The sequence below is a fragment of the Varroa jacobsoni genome, unplaced genomic scaffold (genome assembly GCF_002532875.2).
Source record: "Varroa jacobsoni isolate VJ856 unplaced genomic scaffold, vjacob_1.0 scaffold_1403, whole genome shotgun sequence".
NCBI classification, from domain to species: domain Eukaryota; kingdom Metazoa; phylum Arthropoda; class Arachnida; order Mesostigmata; family Varroidae; genus Varroa; species Varroa jacobsoni.
Genome location: NW_019214305.1, coordinates 2,895 through 27,754, shown reverse-complemented (window position 1 = coordinate 27,754; position 24,860 = coordinate 2,895). Strand labels below are relative to the sequence as shown.

At 45.3% G+C, this 24,860-nt stretch overlaps 1 protein-coding gene across 1 annotated transcript in view; it reads left to right on the top strand.

The window, feature by feature from the left end:
• Positions 1-23,426, top strand: part of ss (aryl hydrocarbon receptor spineless) — a 46,105-nt gene extending 22,679 nt beyond the window's left edge. The window contains exons 3-11 of the mRNA XM_086972190.1: positions 6,623-6,711; positions 15,721-15,813; positions 19,513-19,651; positions 19,890-19,963; positions 20,198-20,326; positions 20,631-20,799; positions 21,026-21,182; positions 21,460-22,727; positions 23,053-23,426. Of these exons, the coding sequence (XP_086828316.1) occupies positions 6,623-6,711; positions 15,721-15,813; positions 19,513-19,651; positions 19,890-19,963; positions 20,198-20,326; positions 20,631-20,799; positions 21,026-21,182; positions 21,460-22,727; positions 23,053-23,069 (2,135 nt within the window). The 3' untranslated portion in view covers positions 23,070-23,426. The remainder of the gene's footprint in view (positions 1-6,622; positions 6,712-15,720; positions 15,814-19,512; positions 19,652-19,889; positions 19,964-20,197; positions 20,327-20,630; positions 20,800-21,025; positions 21,183-21,459; positions 22,728-23,052) is intronic.
• The last annotated feature ends 1,434 nt before the right edge of the window (positions 23,427-24,860 follow it).

The window sequence follows — 24,860 nt, the reverse complement described above, 5'->3', positions numbered from 1 at the left end:
CCGTCTAGCAGCCATTCGTGTTATGAGCGAAAAAGCGGACGTCATGAGAAGAAGGCTACCGGTGCTATAGCTTGTAGCGGTGCTGTTCTCATTACACAGTGCCATCGCTTCGTTGACTTTGCCCCGCTGCTTCCTCTCCGGTAACTGCCCGTTACAGCTGGATCGCGTCCACCCGGTGTGACAACATAATGTGTCGTTGTCGTCGTCTTTTCTCGATCTCACAGACAATCGGCAGTAGTTGTGATGCCGCTGGCAGACACAGCAGCAGCAACGGCCAGTTAGTTTACTAGCTGTCTAGCAGTTCGACCGTCTGGGTGATTCGTGGGCTCGGATCACGGGCTACCCGTGGGTTAGTGCGGCAGAAGCAGCAGCGGCAGAGCAGTCTCGGGGAAGTGATCCCCTTGCTCTCCCTGCAGCGACGAGATGTCTTCAGGCTAGCCAAGTAAGCCACGGACGAGTCGAGTCGTACAGGCTCGGTCCACCACTTTGTCGCCAGCAGCAGCAGCAGCAGCAGCACACTATGACCCGCCCCGTTGCGGGTTCTGCTAAAAGCCGTCCCCTTCCCACTTATCTCTCCTCTGTAACCTCTGCGCATCCGATCCCATCTCCCGTCGCTTACCCGCCCTCGGCTACACACGCACATATGAGCATACTAGGCACAATATACATACGCTCGCTCGCACACACACGCAGGAACACGCGTAGTGATAGAAAAGTCAGAAGGGGAGGGTAGGCAACCAATTCGGAGGCCTTTGCAACCCTATAACGAAAACTGTCCCATTATGTTTTTGAGTCTTCCAGGTCCACAATACCTAATTATCATACCATTAAGGCTAATGAAGGGGGAAGCAATATGTGATTGAATTAGCTAACTAGTTGAACCTAACTTGCTCTTGTTATTTTAAGCGACTGGCAGTCCAAGCAACGCGCAAAGCATCGCTAAGACTGAGCAATAAGTTATAGAAGTTGACCATACCTAGGTAGACACGCATCCCAGCACAAGAGGGTCCAGTGGAAGAAAGATAGAAGGGAAATAGAAGAAAATTGACAGGATATCATATTGTAGCTGATATAAGTAATGGCATGTGAAATTAAACTGTCTGTTATGAGAACGATGCAGCGTTAATAAAAGGAACGCCTATATATAACTAGGTATAGATTTAGCAGTTAGGTGCAAGCAGAAATGTTTATCACGTGTCATAACCTTCGTCATAGACTGGAGTGGTAAGCTGACCCTTTCTGTCCACACGGCCATTAATAAATTCATTTTTTCAACGAGAATGGGCGTCTGTGGGCGCGACTCTTAGTTGGAGGCCTAGGCATAGGCATAGCGCGCATCGGGCAACAGGGTCATGTTTCCGCTATTACTACGACCGTCATCACTGGCAGCGGCGGCAGCTGCTGCTATGACGACCGCCATTGGCACCACAATTGCGAACGAAACACGACGGTAAGAGAAGAAGGTTGCGCCAACTGACAACAAGCAGCCATTTGCCTCTTCGTAGGCCCTGCCCCGCCGCTCGTCATCGCCAGCATCCACGACCATGGTGCAACAGCAGCAGCAGCAGCACTAGTGTATTCATTCGGTTCTCCGACGGCCTCAGCAGTAATGTCCCATTTATATTCCCACTCTAGAATCCATTATCGTAATAACAAAAAAATTGATGACGTTGAAGCAAACACCTGCATGATGGTCGTGTTCCGTCGTATGCTCCCTGTCCTAGGCCACACTACCCATCACAAAACCACAATCCAGTCGACCGACCGACCGACCGACCAAGAAAGAGAACGTCTGGACGACGAGCGTCACTGCAGCCGTCGTGAAGTCGGCTGTTTAGTTCAACATCGCAGAGCCTATCTAGCGAGCAGCGGTGGGCGCAGAGTATAGTAAGCGAAGTGCATGTGGGTATGTGTAGCGAGGTGGCAGCGACATTCAAGAGAGAGAACTTGCGAGAGAATGGGAATACGGTATGCGAGACCGTTTCTATCTCTTTAGATATAAAGATACATATTCTGTCTGTCTGTCTGTCTGTCCATCCATCCATCCATTCATCCATCCATCGTTTGTTGTGTTCCTCTCTCCTTTTTGGGGATGGCGGCTGCGTGGGCGGAATATTATTCGTTTCCGGAGAGGAAATTGAGCCATTTCGACTGTTCTTAGCCTGTCTGCCTGCTACGACTTCCGACGCCCGTTGCCACCCCTTCTTACACTTGTCTCCCCTTCCCAGCCGTACTTTACCCCACAACTGCCCAAAGTTCTAAAGCTGACACTACCATGTACCTCTGACTCGGCTAAAGTCAATAGACTATAGAGTGCGGTCTAAAGATGGGAAACGGAGTCCAGCTATACATATGGCAATGGCACCATGATCGTCTTTGCTGGGGTGTGGCGATCTTTCTTGTAATATTTTCGATTTCTAAAAGTAATTTCATTCAATCTTTAATTCAAATACGTATCGTTTTTACGATAGAATTTACAGTAGAAATAGTATTACATGGTATGTATAACACAATACGGTCAAGCCGTCGGTACCTGCGTTGTAACTCTGTGTCAGAGATTAGAAAAAGCGCTCTATTGCAACTAAACCCCAGTAGGAATCCGTTGACGCACAGTCATTGTGTGACCGATACAATAGTGCCAGTTTAATTGTTATTATCTTCTTTTCGTTGGTCGTTCGCCTACGGCCTCTGTGGCATGCAGTACCCCTGTTTCTGCTAAATACTTCCGAGTGGCAGATCCGAAACCGTTGTTAAACTACGCGACAGATATTACTTCTATTAGCACCCGTGTCGCGACACATGAAATACCACTGCTGCTGCTGCTGCTGCTCCTGCTGTCGTCGTCGTCCGCTGAGTGATGAGACACTTCTGGTTTATTATGTGCCGCTGGCCAGCGCCAAGTTCTCAGGAAATCATAGCAGAAATACCGTCTGAAATTACAAAAAAAAAAAACTTATGTATGCCTTAAACACCTGAGGGCATACATTAACTAATTGTTCTTATGTATGTGCTTAAATACCTTATGTATATATCTGCATGAACAGTAGACGTGCGCACTGCATGACGTACGCAGCTACTGCTGCTGCTGCTGCGTCATTGTTATCCTTCTTGCGCGTTACACAGGAGTCATTAAATAAACGAGATCTATTTATCCTATCCGGCTGAAGGCCGTTCCACTCCGACTATTCAGCGAAAGCAGATAGCGACAGGTCGAGCGTACAGCAACGGCTCCTGTTGTGGTTCGTTGGAAATCTGAAACGAGAAAAAGTTTGCGGGAAAATTTCGGTCACCTATGGATAATCAAATCGAACGATCAATCGAAGTTGCGTAAGCTTCCCCTAAAAGGAAAGCAACTCGACATCTTTCAATCCGTCGTGGCGCTAGTAGTAGCTGTAACGTACTAGTTCTACGGAACTTCTTCCTCGTGTCGGCAGCATCGGAACAAAGTAACTGCGATGCACTGGCGATACTGGGCCGCAAAATGAAGTTGTAGCAGTCGTAATCGTAGAAACAGAGTTATAACGAAAACGAGTAGGAAAAGGCAGAACTGCTATTCTCTTGTCGTCACAGACAAGAAATGGGAAAATTAGGTGAGCCAGCAGCCAGAGATGAAAGGGAAACAGGGGGAGGCAGAAGATCAACAGAGCCAAGAATCAAAATAGAAGGTAAACGGGGGCTAAACGGAATGGGTAAGGGGTTAACAGAAGGGGAAAAGGAAGACGCAATAGAAGAGGTACCTTCAGATGTGAGGAACTGGACAAAGTAGGAGGAGTATTGCGGCCGAGGAAAAGGGAAGCTAGGCTCAGCCATGTGGTGGCGGCTACGTTCGCAGCAGCGAAAACGACAGGGGAAACCAAAGTCGAATTTTTGAGGGCACGCGATTCCGCCATGAAGTGTAACAGCGGAAGCAGCAGTGCAGAGACGACGACGGTGACACACGCGCGCGCGCGCCACAGATCTGTGGTGGGCGGGAAGTCCGAACGGAGGAATGATGATGTCGGACGTCGCCTACTCCTTTGCTGCGGCTTCTTACAGCCAGCAGCAGTGGCAGCGGCCGTATGCATTGGGGCTTCTGAGAGTGCTTTTTCGGCCATCTCTGATTTGGAGTTGTCGAGCAGGGAAACCTAGCGGTGGATTACGTTGCGTAGCACCCTACCACACTGGCCAAAGTCCCGGACGGACAAACTGATTAAATGAAGCCGGGGGCCGGGGGAGATCAGTGCGGTTGTATCATCCGCGTCCTAACAGATTCGCTATTAGAAACTAAATATGATTATACGGCAGTGCTTTGGTGGCGATGAACATTTACAGCCACAGCAAATAGAGCTTGTGACTTGTGGAAAATCTAGTAAGCCAAACAAAATCCATAGACATTAAACCATTTCCGATGTTACCTTACAGCTTTTGTTCAGCTCAACGATAATAGAGAACAAAAGAACAAAGACGTTTCTTTCTCGATCACTATCAGTTCTGTATGCTCATAATCAGCATTGTTGTTTTTCCGTCTTGTTACCAACATCTGTTTTTTGTGATTGAGTTTAAATGGCACGGTAGCAATAACAACAACGATCACGATACCTTTTCTAGGTCTGTGATAGGACTTAAGTTTTTTTTACGACGGCTCATGCATTAGTTCATAGCTCTCTTAACCGAGACGCATTTGTATGGCTATGCAGCAGGGTCCGTTCATACATGTTTCTGTGAATTGAGTCTAATAGAGTATGAGCGGTATTCATGAAAGCTTCGTGAGGAGTAATACGCTTTAGATGGATCCTATATGATCTTGGCACTAGCGGCTGTGCCGCTGCTGCTGCTGCTGCTGCAGCTTCTGGTATCGACGACGGTGACGTTGATGGTTGAGCCACATATGGCGTCACCTTCGACAGTGCGTGTCGTTCTTCTGCTTGCTATTTTTCATTGGTTCGTTCGTTCGTTCGTTCGCGCTCTTCCTTGTCGTCATCGTCATCGTGAAACTGATGCCGCGGCATTGAAAAATAGAGTGGAGGTATAATGGTACCACAACACAGTGGCTTGTACCCATTTCAGGATAGTGTGGTGTAGTATATTACGATAGATTGGCGAGCAGGTAGTAATTGCCAACTGAAGGGGGACGAACCGCCCTAAGCCGTTTTCTAGAGACCACAGCGTGAGGCTGGAACGGTGGCGACGGCGGCGGCGGCGGCGGCGGCGGCGGCGGCGGTGGTGGCGGCGTACAAACAGTTTAATGGAAATCGGCATGTCACCTCGTCCCCTAGACCAGTGCGTACTTGAACACCGAACAGAACCTTAACTTGCCCGCTGTTGCTGGTACGTCAGTAACCGACCAGAAAAGATAGAATTGATTCGCGCTCGGTTCACTACAGCCGCTCACCCCCCGGAACGGCAAAATTGGCAGAAGCAGTAGAATGGCCAACAGCTACGAAAAGGCAAAGAAGGCAATAGTAGTAGATGTAAATGGATTGAGTCAGAGCATATACATATCGAGTATAGTTCTTACTATCGACTCTGTACGCACCCGACTTCCTTTTGTCGACCAAACGCCCGCACGCCGTTTATATTACCAATTGCCCCTGGTCTGTGGTACATGCACACCTTGGGCTAAACACGGATATCGTTGTACGAGCGAATTTCTACTGTTACCGTTGTTCTTAAGTGAATCACTTTAGAGATTGGTAAGATGGCATCGGGAAAAACATCTGGTATGTGAAGACCGATCGTCGCTGTTTGGTTCCGCATGAGCAATAGTAGAGATGTGGTGGCTTGGAAATGTCTTCATCAAGCTGCGTTATTGTGGTAACCATAACGTGAAGCTCTACTATTAGCTGTATATACAAAAAAAAATCCAGGGTAAAAGTAGTTAAGCCATCTATTAGGCCGTTCGATACCAGTTACATGCTAACGGCAATAATGTATGTTTTTACTATCCTACATCAGATACACATATATGTCACCTACATCGGTGTTAAAAAATCTGATTGGGTATAATTAAGAAGTAGATCCAAATGTATCTGCTGGTAATTGAGTACGACCAGTGGAAACAACAGGGCGAAATACACTGCTGTAACTACCTTAAAATTGGGCTGAGATGGTTCATGCCGTTTTATATGAGATAGCTATAACGGCTGTTCTCTATGGCTAGAAATAGAATCTTCTGTCCACTTGTATCATTGGAATATCAATTTCAGATAAACTATCTGTCTGTAGCATCTTGTGTTGGAAACAACAGGCGTCGACACACACACACATAACTGATCTTATCTGGTCCCACCTATAGTTGATGTATCAAGTGGAAGGCTAAATACCAACCTGTTATCTGGTCTTCTTAAAGTGATTGGACGCATTGATACCTCTACACTGCGAACACATCTAGCCCTTGCAATTAGAAATAATAATAGATCATGTATTATAGAAAATTAAATCTCCTCTTATCTAACGCTAGCACTTCGAACGACTAATCTCTTCATCACTGTCGCCCTTACACGACGACAGGCTATCTAGAGTGGCCTGATCGTAATAATGGCCCACGTATAGTTGTTATATGATGACTATTCAACTGAAATGATAAAAATCACTGCCAGCTAACGTGATTCCAAACCTGTGTTGTTATGTGTCTTATTTACAGCATCTCAAGCTTTAAGTGGTCATCATCATTCAAAAAGCCGCGATCTGATGTATCTGGAATCGCTCATTGAGGGTGATCTCATACTACAGGTTGGTTCAGAAATCAGACAGAACGCTAGTTATTTGCTAGTTATATTATTATATAATTGAGTGAAAAAAAAAAAGTTATGAGAGGTTCCAATACAAATCAAGTCAAATAGTTCCCCTAGTGTATACTGGAGGATAAGAGATATCAGTTTTTCAACCTGTAGACAAATGTAGCGTTGCGAACGAACTATAATTAGCATATGGCACGTTAGGTGTTCGCTGTTATTTTTCCACTCCGTTCCACCGTAGTTCAGGTTCGATGCTGAGGATGCAGGACACCGCAGAAAAGTATTAACGACCTTTGCGATGTGTGCCCCGGCACTGCCATGGAGATAGATGGCTTGCTTTACTCTATAGGGTCTTTTCGTTAGCTAACGCAGTTCGCTGGGCGTAAGTAGCGTAGTAGTAGTGGTAGTACAAACTCTGGTCGACCAGTCTGTTTTTCTCGATCATCTGCTTCCCTCTGTGTAAAGCCCATTCCGGTCGCACCATGTTCGTTTTGCGTTGGGACCAGACTCAGTGCTGGAGGGCCGTCTTTTGCAGACACCTAGTTCATCCCTCAACTATAGGCCTTTTCCTCATCAATTGAAAAATAGAGATGCGCGATTGATACAGTGTGTGCGCCGGACAAGACGTTGACGGTCCGAAAAACACCATATCACCTAGTGCCTTTCCCGCGGCTTATGGGACACCTGGAATACTCTAAATCTTTGATGAAATGCATTAATAATTATTTTCACTGAATTAATACACGCCAACGGACGAAAAGCAGATCGGAACCTTGAGAAAAATCCGCTTTAGTCCACTTTTTTGTATTTCAAACATGAAGAGGAAGGACATCAGTTAGCCACTCAGACGGCGAAAGCATGTTCTACCATTTCTATATGGGTATATGGTTTAACTAAACTCGGCAGGTTTATTTACTGCGCATGTATGCCTTGTTCTATTCGCCGCAAATGATAACGCGAAAAACTTAAATATTTCTCCATGGTTACAGATATTTCAATTGCCGTATAGACATTTGCTTCATGAAACGGGGACGATAGTTTTTTGTGACTATACCTACTCCAATGCTGCCGACAACATAACGTAGCGATCAATTAATTATTAATTAATAAAGTAGTCTTATCTATTTTTTATATTAAAGCTGCGTTGAAAGAAAGGTGCAACGGAAAGCGAGACTTGTGACAAACGCTCGTTTTTTGTCTTTACCTTTTTGATTTTACCCGGCGAACCGGTCCTACCTTGCGGAAGAAGCGACACGCCACAACATAGACGTTTGTAACGACGAAAATAATCTGGGCATCAAATGCATTACGCTACGACAGAAAACGTCCTAGATACAATAACACATCGTGGGAAACCCGCATACTGTTACACAAACACACATCTAGAAGATACGCAATTGCATGATGGGGCGGAAATGTTCGTTATAGTGAGTATACGATATATATAGAAGATAACGTTAAAGCTTGGACTGCTACTGGCTATTACGACTGTAACCGTTTGAAAATTGATAACTATTAACAAGCTAACTATTGCGCTGGCTTTGAACCGCGTATATTCACTCGTTCTGCTTTGTTTTCTCTTTTTTGGCCCCCCGTCACTCCTTTTCTAATCAGCAGTGATAATTTATGCTGCCCTCATGTATAAACTGGCAGCGTGCCATTGTAATCTGAGGTCCTTGCATTGATTTGATATTAAAATGCAATGTTCTTCAAGCACGGCTGTTGAATTCCCTGACGATTTCGGGTGGAGTCATTATACTTTGCCTTTTTTACCAGTTGAGGTAAGATAGCAGCGAAATCTCACCGTTTCTAGTCGTTTTTTTTTCTATTGAAAAAAGCAAAATACCTGTCCCATTTTGTATCACTGGTGCCGCCTGTCAGGATACATCCCCGTATGGTGTCCCCTATCGGCTATCGGAGACCTGCTTTTTTTTCTATCATTTTCTCGCTATCGTTGTCGGTCGCGTCCGATCGTCATTTCTGTGCTCTCTTTCTGACGCCAGAGAGAGCTGATGCTGCGTGCTCTCGAAAAAAAAAGGCAATGCCAATTTAACAGTGCGCCCAGATAATGAGCAAAGCAATCAGCTTGCGCCTCTCACCCGTTTCCACCTATGCCGATACCACCACACGATCACCGCCATTACGCCCTCTTCAACGCTTTGTTAGGACCGACAGCAGCAGCCAACAGCCGTCCGGGCAGCTTGTCGACCAACCAACAAGCAGCGGACGATTCTCGGGCCTCCCCGCGAGATTACAACCGCTACACGAAGAAGTAGTGAGAAGTCAGCGAGCCCTGTGACTGGGTGAATGAGGCCCATAAAATGACTCGGGACTTCCGCTATGCGTTGTCATGGTGATAACTTTGTTGCAAAAACAGGCTAAACTACACGGCGCTCGCCCCGCCTGCAACTGCACCAATTTTGCCAGCGGGAGCCGGAGCTGGCCGACGAGAGCGCCATTGTGCTGTGGGTCCTTTCCTAGCCTATTCCCTTTCTTGCAAGAACAACGTGTACCCACTATTACAGCGCCACGACAGGCGGCTGCGGTAGACAACGCAGACGGTCCGATTTGCCACCTCTCTCGGTGTCCCCTGTCGGTTGGTGCTGCGCAAACAGGCTGCAAGTCAGGCGGAGCGAAGACGGAGCAACAGACGACAGCCCCTGAGCCATTGTTTCTATGACCCCTCGACTTACTAGTTAACTCAAGTTGTTGTAGCTGCTGCGCGTAGCACCGCTGGCTACCGCTTTCCCGACTTATAGGCTACTGCAGGAACACAACCACGGCAGCTCTGCTCGACGTTCTGGCTGCCGGCCTTCGTCTAACAGACAAGCACAGACAGTCGCTCCTCGCCGCTGTCGTCCCTTGCGAGCCAGCGAATGAGTAACGGCGAGAGAGCGAAGGGCGAAAGAAGTGATGCCAGCATTGCTGCTATACTTATGTACATTGAACTTATCGATGCTGGGGGGAACAGCCGACAACCTTCGAGGTAATCGCCGCCTGATTGAGAACGCAAGCGCAGATGGAATGAATCAGTCTAGTGCGTGTTCATAGGCACGTGTCTATAGCTGTATGAGTGGCAGGCGAGCCGAGGTGGCCGCTGAAGCTGCAGCCAGAATCGCCGCCAGTATGATCACAAAACGAACGCTTAGTGACGGCTACCATCATGTCAACGGCATCCATCCTTTTTAGCGGACTCTAAAAGTCGATACCGCTGCCTCTCTCGCCTCAGCGTTTCCACTAGCGCTCGAATTTTGCTATAATGAAACAGAGAAGTCGACGAAGAGGAGGTTGTACGAAACCCTACCCAGTGCAATGCCAGGGCCAGCGGAAGTTAGTCAATACAGTGTAACAATGACTGGCTTAATAGCCCGCTGATATTTTGGAAGTACAATGCAATGTACGCTCTGCTCTTATTCATGCGAAGCTGCACCCGGTAATCTTTAAATTTTCAGGCTCGAGATTAATAAGTTCGTTTCTAGAAACTGGCCTATCGCTATTTTATATAATGTTGTTATACTATTCGATTTACCTATGTCTGTAGACAATTCATTAAGTACAAAAAACAGCTGGCCTTTTGTTGTAGTAAATCGGAGCTCATGTGTCGATGTACTGTCGAACGAGCATGTCTGGGTTACCTCGGGTAGCTTGGAACTCAATCGCCTTCCCTCCATACCCTGCCGATATCACAGCAGAACGATACATCGCAAAGGAATTGTACTTTCGGAGAGCCGTGACGTTACGCGTTTAAATGCTGTCGCAATATCAACGAACATCTTTACCTATGAATGTAAGGCGGCTGAAAATTAGCTAACGCATACCCATTTGACGATCATCTCAATATTTTGATTCAAATTATATCTAAGACAAAATTCAGTTATGGGTGCAGATACAGCAGGGAGTGATTTTTAGATTATGACGAGTTGGCAGTTTGAAACTTGACAAAGCAATTGGTATCGGCGGTAGTCGGAAATAACGAGTGCACAATAAAGAGCCGGCAGGGGCTAGCCCCGTGACCCCTGAGAGTAGAAGCGAAAAAGACAGAACGAAAGCTAAGAAACCGAGAAGCGGAGTTTATGGCACTGCGAGCTACCCACAAAAAGAAGAGCGCGAAAGGAGTGGTAACGAGTCACTGGACAGGCAAGGGTAATTCTACAAATGGTACACGGGGATCGCTAGCGTTCTTGACTGGGGAGTGCTAGATAATGAATCTAATAAAAAGAGGACAATTAAACGAGCCAATTGTGGTAGTAGCTAAATCTATCCGAAGTATCCCGAAAAACATACCAAATAGTTTGCATTAGGTGGCATACCTACATTATAACAACTTCTTCAAACGATCGTCTTCTAAAAGCCCAGCTAGCGTGTAACAATGTTGAAAAAAGCAAAAAAAACACTGAAACTCAGCGGTTGTGCACTGAAAGCCTTTTTGGGTCGGTTGATCGCTGGCGACCGGCAAAGAAGAGTTCTTCTTTTCCGTTGGAGGAGGAGGAGGAGGAGGAGGAGGAGGAGGAGGAGGAGCTAAAAGAGAGAGGGTGGATACTTGAGAACGAAATAAAACAAGGGGCAGGGAATGAGGAAGGTTAGAATACACAGGCTGGCTGTTCTCCTCAGTCTCGTCTGTGAGCAAGGACTCGGAATAAAGTAAGAGCAGGCAAAACTGGGTTAGGCCGAGCCGCCTGCCGAATCACACAGCGCATCTCTCTCATTTCCCCCATTTCCATCACAACCCCCGACAGCAGGCGCGGCCGCCATCGCCGTGCTGGCCCTAGTCGGTGGTGCGCGTTCGAGCAAAGACGCGGCTCTGGCTGCCAAAGCCGCTGTCCCTGCATTGCTTGCTAGTATAGTACACAGGGTCCTTGCTTTTGGTCTTATACCTTCCCTAGCGTAGAAGAGAAGAAGTCTTTGCTTTGCGCACGGCCCGAAAACGGAGGGCGAACCATACGAAGGAAAAGACCACAATCTTCCGAATGGCTCGTCTATTACGTTAAACTCCCAGGGGAAGAAGAGAAAGACAGTGCCAAGCAGGCGAGGCACAAGGCGAAACATCTTTGTTCCTGCAGAGAGTTGCCAAGGCGAAGGTTGGTTGGTTGGCTATCCGTTTGCTCGTCGGCTGTAGCCCTTTTCTATGATGAGGGGAGAGAAAGCCCTCTGCTCTCCTCTGCTCCCAGGACAAGAGCAGGAACAGACCCCTGTCCCAAGAGTGGCCCCCGTCTTGCTTCGGCAGGATCGGAGCAACGAAGAACTATATTTTGGATTTCTACTGCACCACACCACTACATGTTGGCCATACACTTTTTCTTTGTGAGCGCGCCTATGAAACGTCAGAACATCTGGGCGGGTTCAGCATACGCGGGTTTTCGCCGAGACCGCCTTTTGCTATGGTAAACTGCAGGCAAGATGTTCACAACACTAGCAGCGACGGCGGCAGCAGGGACTTACTTAAGACGACCGGCCCATTCTATATGTCCTTTCTTTCTTTTTCATAGGCCCATGTGGTTATGGTGATGGGCTGCTTAGGCTTGACAATGACCTCGTAAAGTAAACTGCCAAAATATACCGACGGTATGCCAAGACAAAATGATTTCAATATTACATACATTTAGCCAGCTCTGTTCATCTGTGTCTACGCTGAATTACCATTTACGCCTAACGTAATACTTAAATTTAGTGTTAGAAAGAGTGCATATTTTCTCTTGGCCTGACACAAGTATCACAATAGCATATGGCTGTTATTTACAGCCACGTATATATGTGTACATATACATGTATACATATATGGCTGGTATATGTACATATATAAAACAGATACGCATGGTTGAGGGATTCATTGTTGGACAGACGCGGGTTCTACGTTTTGACTAGACTATACATTATAATTGGTCGTAATTGAAGCTGCGTTTTTGTAATGTTAGTTCTCAAACATGTGGTCAACTGCTGTGGAAATATGTGTGGTATTGTACTTGAGTTAGTGGACTGAAATTTAGAACTTTGCTATTTTTATTTTGTCTAACTGTCTAAGACAGATTCAGCAGGGAGACAACTTCATCATATATATATATATATATATATACTGTTTAATATACTGTTTTTAATAGCGCTAATGTTGTATTAGAGTTACTTCTGCTACGTCTTTTTTGATGCTTACCATAACTATTTTGGCAAGTTTGATTGGATATTATTGCCAGACCTAAAATGGATAGTGACTAATATCCAAGTGCCTTAAAGGTGCTCTTAGCCAGCGATCTTCACGGCGCACCAGTATCTTGTTATCGATCTGATATCGGCAAATCATTATATACGACTGGCACAAGTACGCAGAAAGTAACTTATTTGATGACACTGGGTCAGCAGGCAAACTATAGCAGCTTGTCTGATCGGCACTAATCGGGGTTCTTCGATTGTCTCTGCACAGCGTCTACAACAAAACCGTGAACTACATTTTAACTAATAATAGCCCTAGAATATTTGTAGAATTTTCCCACCATAACTACTGCTATAATTAAGTTTCGTATTCTCTGTCTCCCCGAACGTAAACGCCTGATGAGCCGTCCAGCGTCTGTTACGTTGAGATAACGGACGAACATTACGAACTAGAAGCTTGCTTACCCTCTTCCATGTACATACTACACACATATACGCTTCCAATACGCTTACCTGCCTTAGCATCATAGGTCGAAGACGGTGGTCAATTAGACTAGGGCTGCGTAAACACTCCGTTCGTACATCCCTAGTAGAGTACTATGGCTGTTCAAAGCAGCTTTGCGCCTGATCAGCGAGCAACCCGAAATCCGAAGTGGCAACTGTTCGATTATTCGCAGGCTCGAATAGTTCTCCAAAAAGGCGGCGACCGTGTCCTTTATATTATGTAGGTTGGAGACATCGAACGGCTATCCAACAGTACACAACTGACCTCGAAAAACACGGTGTTCACCACCTACTTATTGACCACGCGTGGCTATCAGACAGAAGAACAGGTTCAAATTCCTAGTACGACCTGGTAATGCAGCGTGAGTGATGCATACCCTATGAGCATGCACCGTGACCTGATCAGTAACTGAGATAAAGATAGTTCGAAGTAGTTATACTATAAAAGAAGGCCGATGATTCTAATTGTGTATCCATCTCATATCATATAGAAATTGATCATAAAGCTTCGTTCTCCATTTCTATAAACTTGGATTACATATCTTTTTAGAGTCAGACATCCTCCGTGCCGAAGTTGCCTCATAATACCGCAGGAAAAAAATGTAATCTAAGTCGAGCTTTCTTAATTCTTGGGAAATGGATAGTACAACCATGGAGAGCATCCGTTTCGTGAGTGAAGAGATAAGGGGAAAGAAGGGAGCGGGGGTGGTCAAACACGAAAGATGGGTTTATAGCGTGTGACATCATATTGCGCAGCGGAAGCACGAGGCAGGCATCACTCGCTAAACTCTGTGGTTCAGAGAAAGTCCCGGGGGAACGCTTAGGGCATTGTCAACGGATAATTCTGACACAGTGAGGCCCCAAAGGTATGAAGATTGGGATAATTCGCATTGATAATAACTAACAAACGGCACAGTCATGTAAGCATATACGTAAACCGAACTTAAGCTATCATAATAGTATCTAGGTAGCTCTCCCTTGTAGGAATAGCAGACTTCATCGAAGCTTCGTATTATGTTCGCTTCCCCAATACCTCTGAGTCTTTAGAGTGGGCCAATAGATCAGACTTACACTATCGTTTGAAAAATGTATTGCTATAGACTTTAGATACGGCAGCCCAATAAATGAACGTCTGTGAGAATGTATCGACAAAGCGCGCTGGCTTTCAATATTTATCTGAAGAAAAAGGGTTGGGAATTCGATTGATTCCTGTTAGTTCTGTATGTTGGGATGTATCAACAAACATGTCCTAAATCTAAATAACTGGCAGGTTTCACAATACCCAGTTTCTAAAGGCAAGTATGGCCACTGCGTTTATCGAATTATTTAATAGTAATCATATGTCATACAGCGCATTGTCTGCAACTTTAGTGCCAGAAAAACTATCATCCTCGACACACGTTACGCTTAAATGATCGACTGTGGAAATTCGGCGTCATTCATATTTGTTCCAAAACAGTTGCCGTCCTATTTTCCTAGGAGTCTTCTATTTCGTACCGCGGTGTTCACATTGACACCTTGTGTCAGCTAGACAAAGTGTTATCATATTTACAAACAAGTAACACAGAGGTAATTTGTATATCTCCGATCTCCAATCTCGATTCGTTCGCTTGATTTCTTCCGCCCGGAGCGGCAAGGCAGCAGTGCGCGTCCAACGCTATCTACGGACCCCATCAGCGCCAACATCATGACTGTCGCGGGTGGGAGAGGACTAAATTCATCTACAATTCAATGCATCTACCTGTACTAGGACCCTTGTCCCACCATAGCTATGATATGTAATATTATAGATCTGATGTCGTACGCGGCAGCTGGCTCCTCTTATTTGTTCGAATAGATTAACAACTACAACGAACTGCGCCAGCCACAATTAAAAATGCTTCTTCTTGAAGATTTACCCGACTATGCGTATTAAATCATTAGAGCATCGTCTCGCCTCGCCTCGCCTTGCCTAAACCAGCCCAGACGGCCACTGACTTGAATCAATCAATAAAATGCTTTCTGAAACTAACTTTTTGCTAGGAAGTATGACATTATCGTCATGAGGGCAGTACAAGTTAATCAGATGCGGCAAGTTGAACGATGAATGAACAATAGCGAGTGAGTAGCATATTATACACACAGAATCGTATTCTATTCCATGCATGTGGACCAGCCACTATCTTCACAAACGTAACTTGCTAAAAGCTGAGTATCTCAAGTTGTGTACGAAGTAATAGTTTCAAGATCTTCAGATGAAATGTTTTACATAGGGAACGGCTGTTTTTACCGTAGATTCTCTTAATCTCATCGTGATAGGGATGAACTGTGATTAATACACTGTCCCGTTGCTATCCCTTGTTTGCTTTGCAATACCCAGCAGGCTCTGAATGGCTTTCTGCTCATTCTAACGTGCGATGGAGAGGTGTTCTTCGCATCGCATACCGTGGAGACCTATCTCGGCTTTCATCAGGTAAGATAATAGAATGCTCGTTTTTGCATGTGCATGTCAAGTCCTTCGTGTTTTGCTGGTCAAGACATCCCCCGCTGCTTGATGTAAGAGCGTTATGTGGCATGAAAGTGACACGCTGTCTGACTGAAAGCGCCCCCATGTTTACACAATGGCACGTATGCATATATCGCCAACTGGAAACGTGTTCGGTGGTGTTCATTAGGGAAGAAGTGGTCAAGCCGTTGCCTGAAGGTGATGATCATACCAATAGATATGTCTCGGTGGCAAACAAATGGCAAATCAATGCTGGACACTCTATTGTCTCACGTCTTGTTTATTTGCAATAGACGGTAATAATAGCTGTTAGTTGATAGCAATTCGATTCTTCGCGCGGGTCTTGCTTTGTCCTTCTAACATAAACATAAAAAAGTGATTATGGATCGGAGCGTATGCATAACGGCTAGGTTAGTTCGTGTGTTGAGGACCCCGCCACAAACGCGGATGTACACAGCCGCCTAAGTCGATTTGGCCCCCACCCCGAGACCTGTGACCCCGCAAGTCGTCGTTATGGAACTAACCTACAGAGTCTTGCTTGGTCAACCGGGCTGCGCGGTTCTGCTCTGCTAAAAGCATCCGCACTAAGAATAAGTCAAGAGGAACTATCGCTGTCAGGACGTGGCTATGATGAACTGGGCCGAGTTTGGCCGACTCGACGACGAGGGAACACAATGCAGCATGGTACGACCGCGTGCAAGCTGATTGCTGCTGCTGCTGCTGCACACTTCGTAGCAACTCGGTCGCCGCCCAACCACCAACTGAGCGCTCGACGGCGTCCCCTCAACAACATCACCCTTGCTCCCCTTCCTCCTCCTCTTCCATGCACTCCTCTTCACATCTCCCAAGGCCTCCCTTTTCGTTGTTCAGTGCGCTGTCTATGTTCGTTGGCCTCAAGGCAAGTGCCCTATATCTCTGATGCTGTTAGCCCGTGACTTGGTCGCTTGCTCGCGAATGACGGCCAGATCGCAAAGGCCAAGAAAGCAGTCAAGGCGCCAGTGGCAACATCGCCTAGCGCATTACGCCTTAGCTTGAGGCTTCCGAAGAGGGAGTGGTTTCGTTCGCGGCTGCTCAATCAGAGGGTGGTGACCAGTACTAGTAGTAATGGTAGTAGGGGGATAATTATAAATAATAAACTCCGCCCGCTTAGGATCCTCAGGGCAAGCCCGTAATACCATTCTCTCGAAGCTCGGTGGTCGGCGCATGGGGCATGTGTCGGATGTGCAGCTTCCCCGCGCTGGCTATACCACCATGGATTGGCCCTTCTTCGTGCACACGTATACTAGCTACTTCCATAGGCCGTTGCTGATTTGGACCATCATGTGATGACCATGTGTGGCGCTGACCGGCCGGCCAGACCAGCCGAAGAGGTAAAAAAGCAGATAGGAAGAAAGGGAGAGGTTGTCTTTGGGTGGCGCTGCATGACGGACCGCGCCGTCGCCGCGAACGCTCTAAGCTTAGCTCTTCGCAGTGAGCCTTGGAGAACGAACCGAGGCTTAAACCATCTAGACCGTGCTCAGTCCCTTGTTTTCGACTCCACAACCTACCCGTATGAATGTAGTTTTTTCGACAGGCCAACCGGTCGCAGAATAAGAAAATAGGTGTGAACTTGCACGATATAACCACCAGGTGGAGATGGCGATGACCGTTTTAGGACATTAAGGCATGAACGGGAAGAAGACACGGGAAGACGGAAGGTAGAAAAAGAAAGGTCTCATTGAACCTTTTCTACTTCGCTTGATTTCCGTAAAAGTGTGGTAAGATAAGGACGAGTAAGAGCTTCTACTGCATTTGACTGGATCATATTAGCAGTAGTTCTTACCTGACCTATTACTTGTTCGAAGAGAAATAAAAATACAAATTGCAAGTGCCTAAAATGGGGCAATGATCAAAGCTGGAAGGAAATTAAGAAGCAAATACCTCTCATCCCACCCGACGGAGTGAATATGCCATTATTTATATCATAAATAATACCGTCTTCACAAGGCTTTCACGAAATCGTGTTGAACGTTACTACTGTTGTTCCTGGTAATGAATATCTGCTTATTATCATAATATTTATGTTATTATCGTAGTAATAACCAAAGAAATTATCTGGCCCATGTTTGAATTATGCGAAAGAGAGCAATTAGTAGCAGCTGAGAAAAAATCGTGTGTTTAAACTTAAATATAGAAGCAAACGAATGGAGTCACAATTTTAAGTACTCATATATTTAAAGAAAGTAGCTTTTTGCAAACAAAGGAAATGCAATTGAATGTCCTACCTATATACGGTGACTCATAATGAAAGCTACTTGACCTACATTTGTAAATCATGCGGCCTTAATTATGACAAGCGAAACAGCAGCTCTCCTAAAAGTGTGCAAATGAGCGTGAGTATCTTTTCCAGCGCCGGTCGTAGTCGCTCCCAGCCGCCCACAATCCGAGGATTGTGGGCGGCTGGGGAAGTTTTCACGTCGCGAAATTTCTTGAAAATTGGTTGCATACCTCAAATGTCTGCCTTAATCTAGAACGAAGTGTTTCTATTTTTTTTTTTCATACTATACCATCGCAACGCTTGAACTATATCTAATAATGCCTAGATAGTGGATTCTAAATACGTGATATAGGCCAAAATAGTCGTCATAACCTATTACACGCTAATTTTGTTGCACATAAAAAATATGCAAAAAATTAGAACCTCGTTGTGTTCATTTCATTATTATTGTGTTGTCTGAAATCAAATAAGTGACGCATATACACAATGTCTTTGTAGGTTTATTGAAGTCTTTTATTCCTCGACAACTTCCTTTACGTTGGTACATGCGTTTTTAATGGCAAACGTCTTGGTACAGTTTACCCTTCACGTTCATTGAAATTATATCGTACCTTTGGTATTCAATTCTGCCGTTAAGTCGACCTCACGATTTACACGATATAGTGGGAAACTCTGGTAGCATTATTCTTAGATAAACTGCTGTTTCGGTTGCTCTCGAAATAGATCTTCAGAATTTTTGCATTTTCATTACGTTTGGCCTCGGTTCTAACCTGTTAGTTCGTTGGTATTGAAGTTTACGCGGTTGTCCGTTGTGCAATATCCTAGTATTTAATAGTCCTTCTTGGCACAAGCATCTGGATTTCCATGTTCTAATATGTGCTAAAAAAAAAGCGTCAAAACATTGGCTTCTAGCAACAGTTAACCCTAATATTGCTCTGTATCAAGCAGAAGCCAATAGAAACGGCTGATTAAGCTTTGTTAGAATCAAATGTCACAATTTTTAGGATTATGACACTCATCGCTGCACCCACACAACTTAAGAAAGACGCGTAAGTTTAACTATATTGCCACAGTTTTTTTACGCGTTTAATTATCCAGCCAACGCTTAGATTTCAAATATAAAATGCCTACACTTGTGTTACTGAATAGACCGACTTTATCCGGCGCTAATATTAGAGACAGCTTCGAAGCTGTGCTTGCATGGCAGAGATATGTAGTAGTTTCCTAACAGGAATCCTAACGTTCTATACAAAATGTATGTATATATATATATATATACGTACGGTCAGACCTACTGAGCACTTGATCGAGCATGAACTTCACACATGAGCCTCCTAATGCATAAACTCAGAAGAAATAAGATTTCAACAAGAAAAATTAACAAAAATCAAAAATGATTTGTTTTTCAGTCCGATATTTGTCACCAGAGTGTCTACGAGCTAGTTCATTCTGAGGACCGCGAAGAGCTACAGAGGCTTTTAATGTGGAATTCGCAGTTGCCCGCAGATCGGGCTAACATTTCTGTGCAACATATGCTTCAGTCGTCAGGTAACTCCCAATTACAACTTACCTTGTAACAATTTTTCTCCGTCAATACAGAAGAGCGGAGGTGTGAGCATACAAAAAATGCTACATTAAGGTGGTAGCGTGTGCCTGTGTATTCCGCTATTTACGTATTCAGTAGCACAATAAGAGACGAATTATTGAAAGCAAACCAGCCGCTTTGTTAATGTAGCGTGCCGTGGATAGTAACTTCGAACATTATCGTCGTGTTTTGAACTTTCAGAACTTCACCGGCATTTAGACCGAAATTTTACAGTTCGGTTTCGATGCCTTCTTGACAACACTTCAGGATTTCTCGTAAGTTCACAAAATCGGTTATACTTTGCTATGCGTTAAGTTATTATTGCCAATTACTAATACGTGAATCGTATATAGTTACTTGCTGCTAAAAATACCTTCGAGTAAGAAAAAGAAAAAAAGAACCTTCGAGTCATTTTTTTTTCACAAAAAATGATATCTGTATTGTGCGTATACGGACATACACGTGCCTGTGATACTTGTTTCTGATCGGTATCGCTCCTTGCCATACAGCGTTTGGATATTCAGGGCCGTATCAAAGTACTTCACGGACAAAACCATAAAACGGAAGATCCACCCCTGGCACTGTTTGCGCTTTGCACCCCATTTGGACCGCCATCGTTACTGGAAATGCCGCAGAAGGTTAGAGATCGTTTGCTTTCAGGTTCTGTTCCATACTTCCGATAACTAAAACAACTTTTGATTCGCCATAGTATTAGATAATTTCTTTAAGTGGCACTTTGCTCCTAAACTGCAAGCAGACACTCTATCTAAAGTTAGATTGAATAAATCAATGAACAAATCAAGTTCAGCATCGTTCATGTGATATAGAATCATTGTCAGTAACAGCAAAATCCCTATATATTGGATATAAATGAAGACAAAGCATTGATTCGTCAGAGAAGATGTATGTAGGTTAAATTAGGCATTGCTTGATTTTCTATAGGAGAGCATGTTCAAGTCGAAGCACAAGCTGGACCTGTCGTTAGTATCGATGGACTCGCGAGGCAAAGCGTTGCTCGGGCTGACAGATCAGGACATTGGAGCGATGCGCGGAGGCTATGACCTTGTCCATCCGGACGATCTCGCTTACGTTGCATCTGCGCACCAAGAACGTAAGCTCGATAAATGTTCACCTTTACTTGACCAACTTAAAACATAACATTTGAACATCTAAAGAACGTTTTAACTCATTCAAGCAACATCAAATGTGGTGAGTAAAGAAACTAGCGTATTGTGGTCCGTACAATTGTACATTTTAGGCAGAACACTGCATCAGTACTTTACATTACTGCGTACATTATATCGTTACTCCGTCTTAATGTGTATGTGAAATTTCAGTGTTGAAAACGGGCGCGTCAGGTCTGATCGCGTACCGGCTGAGTGCTAATAGTGAAAACAATGGCACGAGTAGCTGGCAGTGGCTGCAGACAAGTACGCGGCTCGTATACAAAAATAGCAAGCCCGACTTCATACTTTGCACGCATCGGCCACTCATGTAAGTAACTTGTTGCTCAGCTCACCCCACGGCACGGGCTGCACCGCGAAGCGAACAAATTGTGTGCTACTTTAACTGTTTACAACGCATATCGAATAGACATTGACAGCCAACCAGGTGTACATAGATTATATCTTAAGAACAACACTGTATTACAACGATTATGTACATACATCTCGTACAAACAAACAACTAAGCTGATACTTTCCAACAGCTTTCGATATTTCGCCCGTATTCAGACTGCGACATTATTTTTCATTTTTTCTCTTTTATTCAGGGAGGAGGAAGGCCGTGACCTACTGGGTAAGCGGACAATGGATTTCAAGGTTACTTATTTGGATACGGGGCTGAACCAGCTTCTGGCTGGCTCGATCTCGTCACCCGACTCACCTCCGCTACCTGATTGTACTACAGTGGTGAACAGCAACGGTTGCAATAATGGTACAACCCGAATTATTAGCAACGACAGTGCGAGTTCCGAAAAGCCTCGAAGAAAGTACAAGAAGGATAGTGCTGGAAATAACAATAATAATAACAATAACCACCATCACCACCATCATCATCATCACGCGATGCTCGGGTCACACGCACCCAGCTCGGGCGGAGGTAGCAAGAAGCGAAGCAACAAAAACCCTCATTCACCTGACAGTTGTGCGCCACCACCGATGACGCCTATGGCAATGACCGCTGCAGCGATGCAATTGCCCACCGCCGCGACTGCTTACCACTTATCCGGAGTATCCACAATGGACCATTCTGACCCCGCTGCGTACAATGCCTCGATGTATCCCAGTCCCTATACACACCCTGAGCTCGGCGGTTACACGGCGGCCACGCAGGCGAATTTTTTGTTTGACAATTCACGTTCGTTCCTAACGGCGCCAGCCGACTTTCTACACTATCGACACCACCCCCTGAGCGGATACTATCCGACAAGCGACTATCCGCCGCCACCGCAGCACTATTCTCCATTCCCAGGTAACGCTGCCACATACGAGCATTCCAAGGAGACGCTCGACACACCGCCAGGTATCGCTGGACACGGCAAATACCAGCATGATTCGCCGCCAGCGTCATCACCGTATCATCACCATCAGCACACGTCGCCCCTATTGGTGCAGCCAACGCCCGGTCACGCTCACTTGCCAACGCTGCTCCCGACTGGAACGACAGAACCGATTCGCGTCAAAAGTCCCGCGTCTCCATTAACGCTCGATTCGACTCGACAGAGCGTGCTGATGTGGGGTCGTGGCGGAGGCGTCGGCATGGGTGTTGGAGTGGGAATGACGGTTGGAGGCGTCGGGGGTATGGCTCACCAGTTGAGTGTGGGCGGAATGACACCACAACCTGCAGTAGGGATGTATGGCGTCTCGATGGAGGTGTCTTCCCCCGGGCACACCGCTGTCGAACTCGCACCACCCCCAGCTGCATACACAGCTGACATGGTTAGCGGGGGCCCTGGAATGAGCGAAACCACTGTCGGAGTTGGTGTAGGTTGGCATCATCACCAGGAGGTGACGACTGCTCCTTGGAGACCGCATCTACGTAAGTTACCTTCATAACAATAATTAATCGTGGACGTTAGTAGCTAGGCCTGGATGAGTAGACGAGAGACGAAAACAGCTCTACGATCCTGTTTTTCTTGTGGGGTTAACTACTGAATGCATGTATACTTTAGTTCATAATAGTATATTGATTGTTTTACTATTTTATGGTTATGTCATGGTGCCTTAGCTTGTTTGGACATACCTCTTACTATGCATTGTTCGAATATTTTATCTTTCAATAATTTGCTGTTTGGTATGCTGATATATAAACCTCTATCCTGAAAACACAGCGTCTGTGCATTTCTGACGGCTTCGAATTTCAGCGGCTGCCCTTGGTTGAGCCATATCGCGTGGGTCCTCAAACAACAAACGGGGCAAAGCGGGCAAGGCACCGGACCACTGCGTTCTCCCGGCGGCGACCAATGGATCTTCCACCTCCCTATCGCTATGCTTGTTCTATAGCTGCTCTGCCCTTACTAGTCACTTACTAGAAATATCAAAACTAATCATAAACAGGAAGAGCACACGCGCGGGCGAAGGCGGAGACTTGACGTTTGCGGCAGCGTGAATGAAGCAAAGCGATGCTATTTGATGCGACGGTTCTGTACATACATACATTCATGTAATATAGCAGACACCCTTATTACTGCATGTGAAAAATAAAGTAATTAAAATAAAATCTGTCATACTAAGACGACATACGAGTGTCGTAATATATTCTAGATTAATCACATAGGAAAGGACTAAACAAATGACGATCCTGAACGACGTCCGCCCGTTTCCAATATTGAGAAAAGATTCAAGCAGCGTGACCAACGAAGGGAAGCTAATCGTACTGCTTTCCTTAGTGCAAAGGCTAGAGCCAGTGGGCGGGAGACAAAATAATTGAGGAGAGATGGCGATTTTTTTCCTAAATGCTACTCTCTATCATTCAGTAAAGACAATGTCCTTTCCACCACCCACAAGAGCACTCGTACACCGCCCAGCACTTCTGCGTGGCTTATAAACAGAGCCTCGTGTGAAAAAAAGCCGATCATAACAGTGTTAACCGTATTTTATGAGTCTCCTATATTATGTGCGCATAGATTGCAGTGAAAAAGTAAGTGGATCTAAGGTCCAGACAAAGGTCACGAAGTTGATTTATGATCATCACAATAGAGAGCGACCGGTAAATGATACCTATTTATAAATGACGTCTACGGTACAGATCCGCATCATCAGTAGTCGTATTCGAGATGACACAAAACAGTACCCTGAGCTGGTCACTAGCATAAACGCATGTAAATAAAAGCCTTTATATAGGATGTATAAAGTTGATACATATCTCGGACTTCCAAATTATATATCATATCATAGGGCCACCGTAGCTACTTAGTCTGTTTGAATAAGACGCTAAAATGATGACGGATATGAAGTCTGAATGCAACTAGAATTCATAGACACCTTATTGTCAATGCGGTTGTAATAGCTCCAGCAAGATTCAGATGGCTAGGGGCAAGCTGGCGGAGGGGGCTACGGCAGAACAGATAAACGTGATCTACGAAAAACAGCAACAACAGAAACAATAGTAGCCGAAACGGGGCCTTTCTTCTGCGAAAATCGCATACATTCAATTATACGTGTGAACAATCGAGGTCATTGATGATGCCTGCTTCTCAAACTGTTGGCGGGAACGGCGAAGCAAGCGAGGATACACCCTATTTAGGCAGGCGCTACTTGAATGCACCTACGGAAACTACGCAATTACATCGTTAAGAACGAGACAGAAAGAAATAGATGCCGGGCGGATAGAGCAAGAAAAAATGGGCAAGGGAGAATCGATGCGTGTGCGCACTTGAGAGCACCGCCATCCAGCACACGCGTCGCTGGTCAAATTTGTGTGTGTATATAGAGTGTACGTAATTCAGCTAAAACTATCTGATTGATAATACTAGTATGATATTATAATTACTATTACGAATAAAGTTCATATGCCTCCATAGCCTCTGCAACAAAGAAGGGCAATGTTTGGGGGTAACTGAATGAGCTTTGTATTTACCATGAAACGACAACAACGACGAAAGCGATGACCTTATTTACATCTATGTTCTATAAAGTGATGAGCAAAAGAATGTCAATGGTAATTGTGGTT